Genomic DNA, 15,190 nt, shown 5'->3' with positions numbered 1-15,190 from the left:
CTAGGGAGGGCTATAGATGACAGGACCAGCCATGCAATTTAAGGTCAGTATTACCTTCTGAGACAGTCTCTTGCTGCAACAGAACACTCTGGTTTTCTGGAGCAGGTCTAGGGAGACTTTATAGTGGATTCCAGTACTTAAAGGGGGCCTACAGAAAAGACAGGGAGGGACTCTATCAGGGATTGGAGTGATAGGACGAGGGGTAACAGTTTTAAACTGAAAGAGGGTAGATTTATATTAGATATAAGGAAGAAATTCCTCACTATGAGGGTGGTGAGACACTGGACCAGGCTGCCCAGAGAAGTTGTGGCTGCCCCCTGCCTGGCAGTGTTCCAGGCCAGGTTGGACGGGGCTTTGAGCACCCTGGTCTAGTGGAAGGTGTCCCTGCCCATGGCAGGGGGGTTAGAACTGGATGATCTTTAAGGTCCCTTCCGACCTAAACCATTCTATGATTCTATGACATTCAATTTAGGCAGAATAATTCTAAATGATGTCTGAAGGATTCATGGCATTAGCAAACACCATTTCATGCATATTTGGGCTGGGGATCAGCTGCTACAGAACAGATTGATGCCCCTAGTTTTCTAAAGTTGAATGGCTCAAAAAATATGAAGGTATAGTAAAATTTGCTAGGTCTGGCACTGTAAACATTGATGCCCGCATCACTGCCAACTCAGCTGATCACTAGGCGTTCAAAACTAGATTTTGGAACTACTCTTCTGTTGTGTAAAGACATCCGAGCTGCCTGAACTGTGAACAGAAGAGCAAATGTTTGCTTGGAGACAGCTAGTTCTCCAAGTCCACCCAACAGCAGAACATAGGAAAAAAACATTTACTCAGCCTCTCTCTCTGCTCCTTTCAGCCTCGTATCTAAGCCATGACAAGTTTTTCAGCACCAAACTGTCCTCCTGAAAGACAGCAGAGAGTAAGACTAGAGAGGGATGCTCCCACAGTGGTGCAGCAGTATGCTGCATCTTCACAGCCTTTCTGCAACAGAAGACTCATAAAGATGAATATGAATTCCATCTCCTCAGCTTTACACTGCAGCAAAAATATCTTGAATGCCTGGAAATGGGGCCACTGGCATACTTGAGCTCAAATGTGTTTATTGTCATGCTTGCCTATTCAATAAAGCACTTTAATAATGCTATATTTGTTGCCATCTTTAGGACTGGCTAGTTTAACTATGTAACTACTTAATTAAGGTGAAAAAACCCTGAAGGGGTACAAATACTGATATTTTTAACAAAGTGTAAAGCAAATAACAACTATGTTGCTCTTCTTTCCTTAGGATTACACTGAAAGGATCCAATTCCTAGAAAAATTCAACAGCAGAATACATTCCTTAATTTGTACCAAAATAGTTTTTAAAATAGCCTTAATTGTAAACACATTGCCTGGTGTAAACAGTACTATGCATGTGAGCTGGCTAAACATAATTATTTGTCATATATGTCAAAATAAGGAATTTTCTGAATAAGGGTGTATTTGGTAAGGTTTTATAGTATGTTCTCATTGACACAAAAATGGGATTTTTTTATGTATAGTCTTAAGTGCAAAATATTAATATATTTTAAAATGCATCAACTGTTAGTTGATAGATTTGTTTTGGTTTATAAACATTAAAAAAATTTAAAAATCTATGTATAAAATTAACTGTGCTTCTTTAGAAACTTTATGTGATCATTCACATACAGCTTTAAAATATTTTTAAAGTTCAGTAGCAATTCAAAATATGCTGTCTCAGTGATCTGCAATCATATGACTGCTACAATGTGGAATGTTACCCATTATTTTTAATACTCTGATCAGATCTTGCTGTTAGTTACATCCAGAGTAATTCCTTATATCAGATTTATGCTGGTTGAAAGGATATCAAAACTTGGCTTCTACTGGGGGTTAAAAAAAAGTATATCATGCTTCAAAACTTGCATGCAATCAAATCAAGGGCCATATTCTCTTGACAGACTTGCTTTTGTTTAGGTGTTTCTTATCTGCACTGCTCAGTGTCAGACACTCATCTTCATTAAGCTTCTGGGAATAAATAAAAAATGGAGAATACACCAGTTTCTTGACTGATGATATAAGCTCCTTCCTCCTACCAATCAAATCAAATCAAATCATAATCAGGGTGGGGTTTGTTGTAAGAAAGTCTGGATTATGTTCAGATACTACTCTCAGCTGATAACAATAACTGATAGTTACTGAGCACCCAGTTATATTTTATTTGTTTAGTTTCTTCTAAATTTACACAATGGGCATACAAGGGCCAAAGCAAAGTTTTTCTTGTGGTGTAATCCACAAATGTTACTTTATATTTATATATATAGCATTTCTCATTAATGGTAAAACATATTTTTCAAGTAAGAATTTCTGCATGTAATTCTCTTCTTCAGTATGCAGATACTCTGACTTTTAGTGTGCATCATCACAAGTGATACAACATAGAACCATTTCCTCTTCCTTCTCTGCCACATTGTTCATGTTCACTGAAGGAGCGGTAAATACTCAACACTGCCATGGAAAACCATCAGTGCAGTTCCTCTATAAGCAGAGCACTTGAAGGGGAAAATGATGTCCTCAACAGTGCATGCCATGATATGTGCCTTGGGACTTTCTGGTCCTGTAGTTGAGATATTTTGACTGAGCCAAGAAAAGTTCTGAACTTGCCTCTTATCCTTCCGTGGAAAGTAAATGTCAAAACCAAAAGAACTATAAAGATTTTTCTCCCATCCTTTTGCTATCCTTGGTGGTGGTGGTTGATTGTCTGCAAAAGGAGAATGAAAACCACAACAGAATGTCCCAGAAATGGGTCATTTTAGAGTTCTGCGTAAGATCCACACAGCTTTATGACTGAGCAGCAGTATCCAAAGAGGAGGAAAATGCTTTGGTTGCCTTGAGCTAGCATGTTAAAAGAAAGGTATGCTTTCCTTCCACACAGCTGATGAAGCAGGAACAACACTCAAATTACTGATGGAAGAAGGTAGAAATGTGAAATGCCTCCTGTCATTTACAGCACATGTAATCAGAAGAATTTCAGTCTCTCTCCTTGTTGTGGTTTAAAGTTCTTCTCGGCACATAGGGAAGTTGACAAAGGTGAAGACATTAAACTCTATCAATATAGAGAAACACAGGAAAATGGCATAAAGAAACAACACATAGATGCCTAATTTCCTGTCAAGTTTCCACTTATTTACATGGATTCCAAACACCTGCAAGCAAACAAAGTGTTAGTTAATTAAGCCCCAATGTAGACTTTTGGAAACAACCACTATAAGCTAAAAATGAGTCTCTTGCATTACAGATCCTGAATGAAGATAAAAATATATTCTCTATATTTTATAGATCAAAAAGGCAACATATATTTTTCTGATCAAGAAAATTAATGTAAAAGCCCAAACTAAGAACTCAAACGCTGGCCTGACTCTCAGTTGTCCTAAGATCCTTTTACAAAATATTAAATGAACCCACTTTAAGGCCCCTTCACAAGTTCTTTATGTAACTGAGAAACAGGCCCCTAGGTGCTCAGTCTCAGTATGCGGTGCATTTTCAGTACATGGGGCACGTTCTAGTCAGGCAGCACTCATTCACTGATTCAGTATGAACTAAAGGAATGCACTGAACTACATGAATGCTTCTCCCTCCAGTGTTCCCCTACAGATCCTTTATGTCCCAGTAGTATACCAGCACCTAATGTTCATTCTTTCAACAGCTTCAGAAAAAGTGCTTTTTTTGATGTTTTGCTCAGCTCCACAACTAAGAGGAGTTACAAGTTACAGGTAGCAAAGCAATGAACTCCTCACAAAGACATCTATTTTCAGTGGTGTTGAGTGCCTCTGAATTATTATTTGTTTTGCTCAAAACTCTCCACTGAGTTCTGCTAGGAGGGTCTGCGCGAATCAGGGTAGCCAGCAGAACAAATGAGACAATAATAGATGCTTCAAACTCAGGAGATACAGCTACTGCTATGAAAAGACTCTCTTCAGAAAAACATGAACAGCTAGCATAGAAACACATCTGCATAATCCTCCCATTTTTTTCCGAAGTGCTGATTACCAATATGCATGCAGCAACATCAGATACAACTGTCTACAGAACATCTCTGCGGTTTCACAGGCACTGTGCAGTGTGACAGAACCAGAGATAAGAAAAGAACAGGCTCCCAAAGCTTACGTATCAGATGCATTAGGAAGTCAGTGGCAGAGTGAACAGCCCTGGTCATTCTATCATTTAAGTTGTGCACAGATGATGTGGAGTTTTGTAAGATTTAGTCACGCAATAGTGTGAAATCTCCAGTGATAATCCCCTCCTCTACAGAGCATCCACAGGCAGTCAGTAAAAGACATTAGTATAAGTGGATATTTTTATACCTTTGGGATTTGATTCTTCCCACAGAGGGTTCCCTGGGAGTCAGCAGGATCAGACCTTAAGTACCAGCAAAATTGACTTTTGAAACAGAATTATTGTTTCACCTTAACAAGTCATATATTACAAGGGTGTCTTATGCTGAGTGACATTTAGTATGCCTATTCAAAGTTCTGAAGTTCACAGTCTTCATAAACTAGTCTTCATTAAGGGTTTTGGCTATGGCATTTGATTAGTCCAGGCTAGTTTTGGAAAACAGACATGGGTAAAGGGTGATGAAGCATACCTGGGTCTTGTCCCAACATAGAGACAGGCCTAGGGTATGCAGCTGGACACAGGAGCACAGAGGTATTATTAGATCTACAATTTCAACACTGCCCCAGTGGGACCTACACGTATACAGCATCTGTTGCACCAAATGTAAGATTTCAGTCCTCATCAAGGACAATGGTAGCTCTTCAACTCATGGTATTGCTAGAAGAATGATACTTTACAAGAATCAATGCTTCAGGGATAATAAGTATTTCCATTTTGTCCTTCTATAACATGTAAATAACTAATTAAGTATTTTGCAACTGGAATACTTGGAGACACTCAAATACTTACGGTAAGTGCCACTGATCCTAGCAAAAGTGCAACTGAATAGACCAGTCCTTTGCTGTTAATCTTCACCTGTGGGAATTAGAGGAGAGACTTTCTAAATGCTCAGCATATAATAACTGTGCTTGAGAGATCAGAAAACAATTTATTGATCTATGGTCCATCTTCTGTTTTGAATAGAAACTGACTTACACATTTTAAACTATGCAAATCCATGACAGGTTTATCATAATGAAGAAAAGGAAGGCTAAGGAATCAAAACAAATTTATAAGTAATCCCACTACCATAAGAAAAATATTCAACATTTATAATGGATATTATGTTAAAAGAGTCTCAGGAGAGAGAGATGCGCTGTTATTCTCATCTTACAGCCAAAAATACTAAGGTACAGGAAGATAGACAGGTGTGCTTGAAGCTGTGTAATGAGAAAATAACAGAGTCAATGAACAGATATCCATGGCGCTATTCTTCTGTTATACAGTATAATGTACTCCAGTTGACAAACTAGGAATTAATTGCAGCTTGTGGAAGAAGAATTGCTTCCTTAACTCCCCGTTCCTTGGCAAAGAAATAACACCTTATTTAGCAACCAATAACATGCTTAGCAGGTTGTTGCTTTCTTTTAAAAATTTCATTTGCATACCTTCTTTTTAGGATATATTTTTTTTTAAACAGACAAAAAGAACAAATTAAAGATTCGCAAGTATACGTACAGTTGATCCACAATCAATTGCCATGGTCTGCAAACCCCATGGAACGCCAAGGCCCACCAGAATGTCAAAGACATTGCTTCCTATTGTGTTGGATACTGCCATGTCACCAAGGCCTGCAGAGAAAAAACCCACAACTCTTGGGTAAAAACAAAGTATAGGACCATTACTCTGTGTACTAGAGGAAATGATCTGCATTGATCCAAGCCCCCTTGGGCTGCCCAGAGTATCTGAGGTAGGGAGACAATTTCCATAATCTTTGCATGACTTCTGAAAAAAGTGTGCAAAAATTGCTCACTCCAACTACACCTTCCTTGTGTCTTGGAGAGTCTTTACTGGGTGTGTCGTACCCATTCAGCATCTGAGTCCAATGCCAATTAAAAAACCAAGTCTTGTTCTAGGTAGTCTGCAGCCACAGGGAACCTGGAGATTATGTACTGTATTTAGCATGTGGACATGTGGCCTTTATCTCATGTGAATGATGAAAAGGGATCCTGAAAAGAACCCAACCAGATGGTGGTAGTCAAAGATATTAAGCACTGTGGGGCTTAATCAGCAATAATTTCACTTCAGGAACAATAAAATGCTATAGGAAAGGAAAAAACAGAGTAAATGGTTGTGAAGTCCCTAGGCATTACTCAAAATCGACTTCTAATGCTCATCACTGGCTGGCATCTCATTCTGCAACAATGTCAATGGATGTGAGGAAGGCAGAACTCTTCTCTGTGCCTGCTAATTTCCCTTAGGCACTGGCCTAACTACTGAATTACTTCCACACAGTAAATACTGGAAAGGAAGAGGAACTCTGATGTAAATGGGACATGTCCCACAAATACTTTGAGAGTACACAGAGTGGAGATAGACACTGCCACACCATAAGTACAGTGTCTTCTTGCAGGAAGCTGCCGAGAGAAAGGTTATGCTTTGGATCCATATTACGGTAGTGTCTGTCTCTACTTTTTAGATATTTGTCTGCAATCTGTCAGTAAAAATCTCTCTCAAATCCAAGTAGTGCAAAGTCCCTGTATTGTCTGAGAGGATGGGGCTGCTTACTGCCAAACTATTGCTTACCTTCACTTTCAGAGGAAACAATCCTACAGTAGTTTTGCCTAATACTAAAGAAGAACCAATCTAAAGAAGCACCCTGTCCATTTAAAAATGTAACATGTTTTCCTTCTGTTCTTGCAAAAATCTGTTCACTTGAATACTACATATGGAAAACTAATTTAGTAGGAACGTGGTTCCATAAGAATCCTGAATACTTTTTGTACTGATTTTTGTGAGATTTTCCTGCACACAACAAATAATACAACATGGAAAATGAAATATTTTAAATACATTTTTTTTTTTCAATCCAGCAACATTCAACAGTACTACTCTTATCTCAAAGCTTTGAGTACTTGATTTATCACTTCACAACCCTTGTTGTTTGCCCAATGATATGTGCTGGAGATCTCATTATCTGGAAAATAAAAAAGACTATAGGAATTGGAATAGTGGAAAAGAATACAATTAGGACCTTTTCTTATTCTACTGCAGTACAGGAGATCACACTGTCAGGTTTAATGTTAACAGAAAGGATGTGGCTCCCGGTATTTCTCAAGTAAGAAAGGAAATGTAAAGAACCTTAATCAAAACTTAAAACATACAGGAGAAAGCCTTTGACAATTTCAATTGGAAAGCTGGTGAGGACATAGCTGACATTTATCTAAAACCCTTTCCAGTGCAGCTATTCATATATCCCAGTGGGAAAGAGGTCTGCATTTGGATGAGCAATAGCACTTGCCTGGAGCAACATCACTTCTGCCAGGTCCTCTTAAACCACTTCCCTGGGTTCCAAGGGTCTTCTAGAAATCAGTACAAGTTTTACATGGACAAGTGCTGGTCAGCATGTATTTTTCAATATAGTTTTTAATAGCTGATATTCCAGTTTTGTCTACTACTTTTATCTTTTTAGCCTGACTGATACATACCATGCATGGGATATCTGAGTGTTGAATGACCTTCTAGAATGCTAGGATGTGCCCAGTCCAAAATAAGCAAAAGATAACAGGACAGGGATCATTTTTTTGGTTCACAATAACTAGAAAAGTGGTTTGGCTTTTAATGAGGCCCTGAATCAGCAAAAATACAAGAAAAAAAAAGAGTAAACTTGCATGGAGGAAGCAAATCACAGAGCATGTATGTAAGATTGCGGCTATGCTTCAGCAGACACAGTACCTTGTCTTGCTACTATTAAGCTGGCCATGCAGTCTGGGACGCTTGTTCCTGCAGCTAGGAAAGTAATGCCCATGATCACATCTGGTATCCCAAGGGTGTATCCAATCACAGTCACCTGAACAGTGAGGAAAACAGATTAACCTATCATATTTGGAAAGTCTCCTTATTCCAACACAGTTGTGGCATACTCTTAACTTTGGTTTCTGGTGTGGATCCTAACAAGATTAGACTCAGGATACTTATCCATTTCTGCAAATTAAATAATTGTGGAATAACCAGCCTAAAACCAACTCTGTGAGAAGGAAAAGTACTTTGGGTCATATTATTCAACATTTTATGAGCAAACAAAAAGCTCAATTTTGTGTACTTCTAACAGGATGTACTGACCTTTTAAGGAGGAGCACAGACATAATCCAACCTGTGGGTTGTTTTTTTTTTTATTCCTAAGGATGGCAAAGTTCTTGCTGGTTCTATTCTCAAAAGCACAGCAACAAATTTACATTGTGTTATAGGGGCAGAGATATAAATAACTTATTTTATCCCAACACATAAAGAAGGAACCAGTTTCTTGCATGACTTCTGATATAATCCCAAGGTGAGCAAATCTGGTTATATTGTCTGCTGAGAGTCCAGATGCAGCTTTAAAAGAGCTCAGGGGAAGGCCGAAGCTTGTAGGAGAGCTCTTGGAGAGGACAGGGAAGTGTATTTAGCTGGAACATCCAAAGAAGGCTGAAAAAGCGTCAAGAAAAAAGGCTGAACAGGCAGCTGAAAAGGAAATAGCCTTGTGAGAGTGAGAAGACTGAATCAGGGACAGGCAGCTGCTTCCCTGCTGAGACTGCTAAGGGTGGAAATCTTTAAGGTTCTGTGTTGTTTCTTGAAATAGTTTGCCCGTCTCCTACATGAGGAACACCGGACCCTTCACCAAAGAAAAGGCATATTTTAGGAACCTGCTCACAAACCTTATTCTAAGGGGCAAGCTGTGGCTCAGAAATAGAAGCAGGCATGATTCTCCTGCTGCAAGTGGCAACAGGGTATTAAAGTCTGGCTGCCTCTTAAAATAAGCTGCGTTGCAGTCTTCATGAGCACATCTCTCATTTGTAAAGGGGATATCTACAAACGGAACCAAGGTACAGAGCATGGTCTTGCAAAGGACATATGGTATGAAACGAATGTGTGGCTTTGGCACCATTATGCTGGGCAGAATGAGTGGCTGGCATATGAATTTTTCCAACGCAGTCTACATTAAGAGAAAAGAGGATTATTTTACAATGCAAAACTTGTATAGAAAGTTGCAAGAAGTATATAAAATACACAATCTTCCATGAGAGGAAACATAAATATAAAGCAGTTCGCAAATGCCTGACACATTTGAGGAAGGTAGCGATGTTCTCCACCCAAAAAAGATTTTGCAGGTAAGATGCTCATGAACAAAAATTCTTCCATATGCATGACTAGAAAAGTGTGTGTATATATATATATGTATGACTACGAGTGTATGTATGTGAGATTATATATATTCCAGTATGAAACCAGCTGAAGGTTTCTTCACTGTATTTTCCTTTAAAAGGAAAAAACAGGCACATAAATTCTTCAGCAGCACATCCTACCAGTATTCCAGTTATAGGTATATACAACTTTTGGGTTTTCCATCTTTTAGTGTAGAAAAAGTTACCTTTCCATATTTCAAATGTATGGCTAATTTTTCCATCACAGAAACTATTTGAGGAGCTTTCCTATTCATGCCTCTTCTCTGACTGAAAACGTAAACTTGAGAAACTGAAAAAGGGTAAGAAAGAAAAAATAGGAACTTATTCAAATCTTCCGGTGAGTGTGCTCCTGAACTGACAACAATTTACAGATCTACACCCGATACACTGCTTCTCACAGATCTAAGGCAAATGGAAACATACCAGCAGTCATAAAACTCTTCACTAAGAAGGATTTTCTTGCATTATTCCTGTCTACTTGAGGTGTTTTGCACCACATCTGAATCTTTAAATTTTGCCATCCATCTGCCTTTTATGCATGTTTCAGTATCAGACCCTGTAAAGTTCTAAAGATGGCTCAGCTGCTGAGAGTTAAACATTTTCATTTATACTCCCTTTACTAGTAGGATGCGGATGTCCGCATTCTCTTGAAAATCATGATGGCACTTTCCTTTACGGTATTGGGCCCTATACAATAAAGGTCCAATTATTTGTGCAGAAAAGAGCAGCAGAAAGCTAAGATTATAATAATTAGAGTATGAGCTGAAGAGACTGCACTACAATTACATGTCTTTCTTTAACAAATACACAAAAGATCTATTATCTGTTTTGAGATGCACATTTCACTCAGTACGAGGAGTCTTGATACATGTACTTACCATCCACACCATGAAGTAGGAGAACAAGGCAATCCAGAGCGTGGATAAGACAAATGTCACCATAAAACACCTCTCCCACCGTGGTTTGCTGCAGTTTGGAATGGTGCAAAAGAGCACGAATATCAACGGCCATGTCAAAATCCATTTAATTTTGTTCATTTTTCCATCTGCAGGACAAAGAAATGAAAGAACAAGTTTAGCTTTCCCATCACTATCCCAGGCACAGTTACACCTCTTTGAACACAGCAGATGATCCCAGAAGGATGTTTACAACTGTGCATGTCAGCTCATTTTCCAGTGTACCTTTCATCTGTACTTGGTCTTGTCACTCTCAGCCAAGTTCTGCATGTACATCCAGAATCTTAAAGTTAAGCCTGCCAAGGTCTATGTAAATCCATGAAAGAATTACAATGATTTTAAAATATGGCTGACTTTAAAACCAAAATTAACAGTCAGGTTTGTTGCTCTTTCAAATACCTGTATTACTATTACTCCAAAATTAAAAAAAAACCAAAACCAAACAACCAAAAAAACCCATCCCCTTCACCTTTTAAAAAGGAAGATGGAAATCCTTGTAGTGAAAATAATTTGTACCTTCTGTGCAGCAACAGAAAATACTTTCACAGAAAACAGAAGCAGAGATCCAACCTATGAACATGACAAACTTGTTTCACGTGCCTCACAGTGGTCACCTGGGAAGAACTTTAAAATGGTACTTAGGAGATTTAGACTTGTTAACTCTCCCCAGCTGCACATAGACCTTGAGATGGTCTCTTATCCTCTATAAAAGGAAACTGAGGATGACCTCCCTCATACAGGTCTCCAAAATCAACCAGTGAGAAATACCAGAGAACTGTCATTACTGAAGACAAGTATACACCTTCTCATTTTTTAAAAATGTAAAATATTGTAAATGTGCACAGAAATCTCAGTACATAAAAGAGGATTATTTTATAATTGGGCCATAAATAAATGGAGCACTTACATTTATATGTTTCATGAAGTATCCTGTAGGTAGGCTAATAAATTTGTTTATCAGGCTAAACCACAGTATCACAGCCAACAGCATGGTGCTTCTTGTTTGGGTTTTCTTTACATTGTTTTAGAACTATGCTAGTAAGGATTTCCATCATTAACTGATAACAATATGCATGCGATCTAAAAAAATACATCATTTTGAATAAAACAGTTGATCACATTGAATGATATTATCAGATACAGCTTCCAGTGAAGTTATTTAGCTAAGTTACAAAGGGCAAATAATAATCAGCAAAATCTTGTATCAGTTTCACCAGGAATTTTCTTTCAGCAAAGACTTGTTTAATGGGAGTTTTTGTCAGTGAATTCAATTAGATTGAAATCTGTCCTCTAGACCAATGTACACCACATGCAATGAAATTAAATATTAAACATTTAAAATTTAGTAATACTTTTGTAATTTATGAGGCTACTTACCAGTCTAATTTAAATTGGTGAGTCCAAATGCAAGTCTTTATTCATTTACTTTGGTATATATTCTAGTACTAAAATGTCTTGCTTAAGTTATGAATCAGTTCCTTAACTTGGGATTTTCTTGTGAATTCTGAGATGCCATCAACCCACCAGGAAATCTTAGACTAAGCTTGGCTCTTTATTCCCATTTAGCCTGTGGCTGTAGAACTTCTAACACATAAAACTACTGAAGTCTCCTAGGGTCAATTTTAATTCTAGAGTTTTACGTGTCTCTGCGGATCTATTACAGATTTTACAGGAAAGTCCTTTTTCCCTCTGGTTACATATACTGCTATGTAGATATTTAAACCAGTTATTTTTTATCTGTTCTGTCCAGAAAATGACACTCCTTAGATCCCATTTCACTTTAATTCTGTTAAAAAGGCTGTAAATATCCTACGGTAATTTATATCTGCCCCTGTTTAATTTGTTAGTTTGGATCATTAAAAGACTCCTGCTAGTTAATTTGTACTCTTTGTCTACCCAAGTTGCTAAGTTTGGTTCATAGTCGAACAAGTCAGCATGGCCTAGGCCAGTAATTTCCTCAGTGAGTAATTCCAAATGCAGGGTGAGTAGGTGACTGTTTGGCAGGAAAAAATTATGGATCTGATTCTGATCTGATGTGGGTGTAATCTGACTAACTTCAGTGCTGTTACACATAGGAAATTCAGTCCCATTTCTCTTTTCAATAACATGAATAAAAGAAACAAAATTGCCTGGAGAACAAATAGAGAATAAATAGATGCGCTCAGCCTCTGCTGAGGTATATGCATCTTGTCAGTGATCCCGTCTAGTGCCCTGAATTACTTAAACAAATGCTGAACTGTGAGAATTCGCAGGGCTTTACCACTGGCATTGCTATGCTTGCTCAGATCCAGGAAAACCAAAATATTAGTGGAGGAGGACTGGCCTTTCCCTTATCTTTGCTCAGTTTGAATGGATGTGCGTCAGATTAAAATTGCTGGCTCTATTAGTGGTGATGCTTTACCCACACAACGTCATGAGTCAGAACTGCTTTTTACAGCTAGATGGTTTGTGGAAGTGACATTTGCATTCATTACATGGCACCCAGGCTTGAGACTTTGGGGAACAACTGCATGTAATTCTGGGTTTTGCTGGGTTAACAGAGAAGCTGACTGGCCATCTGCAGTTAGCTTGGAATAGTTCTGAACCACCACAGTCAAAGCAGCGTACTTGACACACTTTACATTGGCTTCTCTTTTGCATCAAGGTTTGCTAGCTTTTATAAACTTTTCTATAAAGCCTTAAGTGCATCTGGCCTTGGTTTTGCCTCAGGCCCTTTTCTTCAGCTCCTGCTATGCTGGGTCATGGAAATTGTGTGGTACCCAGTGCTAAAAAAGTCTCCTCTTATGCTGTAACTTGGTAGTTTTGTAAGAATTTAGTAAATAAGTTTATTGAGGTTGCTGCTAAAGTGAGACTTTATTTCCTGAGAAAGCAGATGACTTAATTCATTTCACCTGGCTTAGATGAATGCACAAACAACATACAGCTTGAAAATTTTAAATTTTTTTTAAGTTCTTTGAAAATTGCTTCTTGTGCTGCTCTGTTGTTTTGGTTTTGACCACCCACGTTAAAATAATCACTAAAATTAGTGATAAATTTGTTAAATTGGAGTATGCTTTTAGTTCATGACAAATTGTTTTATGATTGTTGCTTAGCTTCCTAGTACATCTGCAAGGAAGAAAATTATCATCCTCATCAAGGCTATTATTCAATACATAGATATTCTGCTAAAACCAACAAACAGTCCCATTACAAGACCTTAGGTCAGTTGTTTTAATAGCAGTACCAGCCACTCCTGTGAGTCCTGAGTCTGAAAACTCCTGCAGCAACCCACATAGCTGAGGAAAGTTGTATTTTGTTTGCTACACCTCTCACAACAATAATGAAAGAATATTGCTCTATTACAGAAAGCAACACTGGTCTACATTCTGGTCACTTCACTCTACTGTAAACCAGAAAGATGAGGTTTTTTGCATGAAGTTGTTTTTCCTAATTTATACATCCATTTTCTGTTTATTCAGATATTTGGAAGCCAGGCATACCAAGTATTTCAGAGAAGTATCATTACAGAAGAGCTCTGAAAATGAAGCAGCAGACCTACAACAAAGAGCCTTTTGCTAATTTCCAATATATTTCTGGACTTGTCATCATTCCAGATGTTATGCTCACAATAATTACTTTCACATACAGATAGTGTCCTGGTGAGTGAAGTCGACTCCACACATCACAGCACTGAGAGGAAACTAATATTTCCTTAAGGCACTAAAGAAAGTGCTTTTTACAGGAAAAATACTGTCCTATTTTCAACATTCACACAGAGTTGAGAGGAGCTCAGTATGAAAGTGTGAAACTACATTTGTGTTTTCATTCAGATCAGGAGTGTACCCTTGAAGTAAATCTCAAGATTGTTCCCATTTACTGTATTTTGGTTTGCAATTTACTGTATTTTAGTTTGTAATACGGAGCAGCCTTGCATCACACCAATGAGATTCCCTTGGTATAAAGCTGAACCAGAGGCACAAACTCAAAATTGCTCCATATATTAATGGGTGTTTAGTCCATGGGACCAAGCTAGAGCCAGTCTGAAACACAACTTCCAAACATATAGTGCGGACAGCCTATGTGTCCTAATCAATAAGCTGCATAGAAAACACTTTTTTTGAGTTTAGACAGACTGGAGTCTGCAGCTACACCGTAAGGAGTCAGACCTAACTTACTGCAGTTAGTTAAATTTGATAGCTTTTCCACTTAGTCTTCCCTTTAAAAGTGTGGCAGTCAGGCATAGACCACAACTCCACACATGAGCTACTTCAGAACATGCCTGAACCTTCATAAGGTGCATCTCCTTGCACAAAGCAATTAGTAGCTGACTGATCTAAAAAAATTATAATATCCCTGAAAACCATGAATTTAATTGACACACAGGATTTTCGTAACTGTATTGTTATGAATTCACACAAATCTCTAATTTAAGGTAACTTGAAAAATGGGAAATGCTTTCTCTAATTGAAGTCTATCTGTGAAATAAGAAAGGCTTCCTGGAGTTTACTACTGATTTCTATTTATCTGGATTTTTTTTGCTTTTGACAATGGTAAACTTAGAAGAAAAATAAGGCATGTCCAGGTTGGCCTAGGAAGATTATTGCTGAAGATTTTTTTGGTGCTCCACTTCAAAATTTTAAAATTCTTTTTTTAATCTTTTTAAATCTCTACCATTTTTCATTTAAAAAAACCAAAACCAAACCAACTGGCTATCCCCAATGAAAAGTGATTTTTAAATCACTTGTCCCCTTGGTCCTAATTAGGCTTTATATTTACAAAGATGTATTTACATGCACCTATCATTACCAGTATGAATTCAAATCTTGACGTCAAAACATGTAACAGTAACACACTTCCACACTGGGAGCTTTG

The 15,190-nt window shown here is 38.0% G+C and overlaps 1 protein-coding gene across 2 annotated transcripts in view; it reads right to left on the bottom strand.

Annotated features, from left to right (window-relative positions):
* Window positions 1-2,195: 2,195 nt before the first annotated feature.
* Window positions 2,196-15,190, bottom strand: part of SLC24A4 (solute carrier family 24 member 4) — a 101,543-nt gene continuing 88,548 nt past the window's right edge. For both annotated transcript variants that reach the window (XM_074868635.1, XM_074868636.1), the window contains exons 13-17: window positions 10,262-10,428; window positions 7,897-8,011; window positions 5,680-5,792; window positions 4,972-5,037; window positions 2,196-3,212 (exon numbers count right to left, since the gene is read on the bottom strand). In XM_074868635.1, the coding sequence (XP_074724736.1) occupies window positions 3,060-3,212; window positions 4,972-5,037; window positions 5,680-5,792; window positions 7,897-8,011; window positions 10,262-10,428 (614 nt within the window). In that variant the 3' untranslated portion in view covers window positions 2,196-3,059. The remainder of the gene's footprint in view (window positions 3,213-4,971; window positions 5,038-5,679; window positions 5,793-7,896; window positions 8,012-10,261; window positions 10,429-15,190) is intronic.

The sequence above is a fragment of the Strix uralensis genome, chromosome 4 (genome assembly GCF_047716275.1).
Source record: "Strix uralensis isolate ZFMK-TIS-50842 chromosome 4, bStrUra1, whole genome shotgun sequence".
Taxonomy (NCBI): domain Eukaryota; kingdom Metazoa; phylum Chordata; class Aves; order Strigiformes; family Strigidae; genus Strix; species Strix uralensis.
The sequence above is the reverse complement of the archived record's forward strand: the minus strand, read 5'-3'. Positions and strand labels throughout refer to the sequence as shown.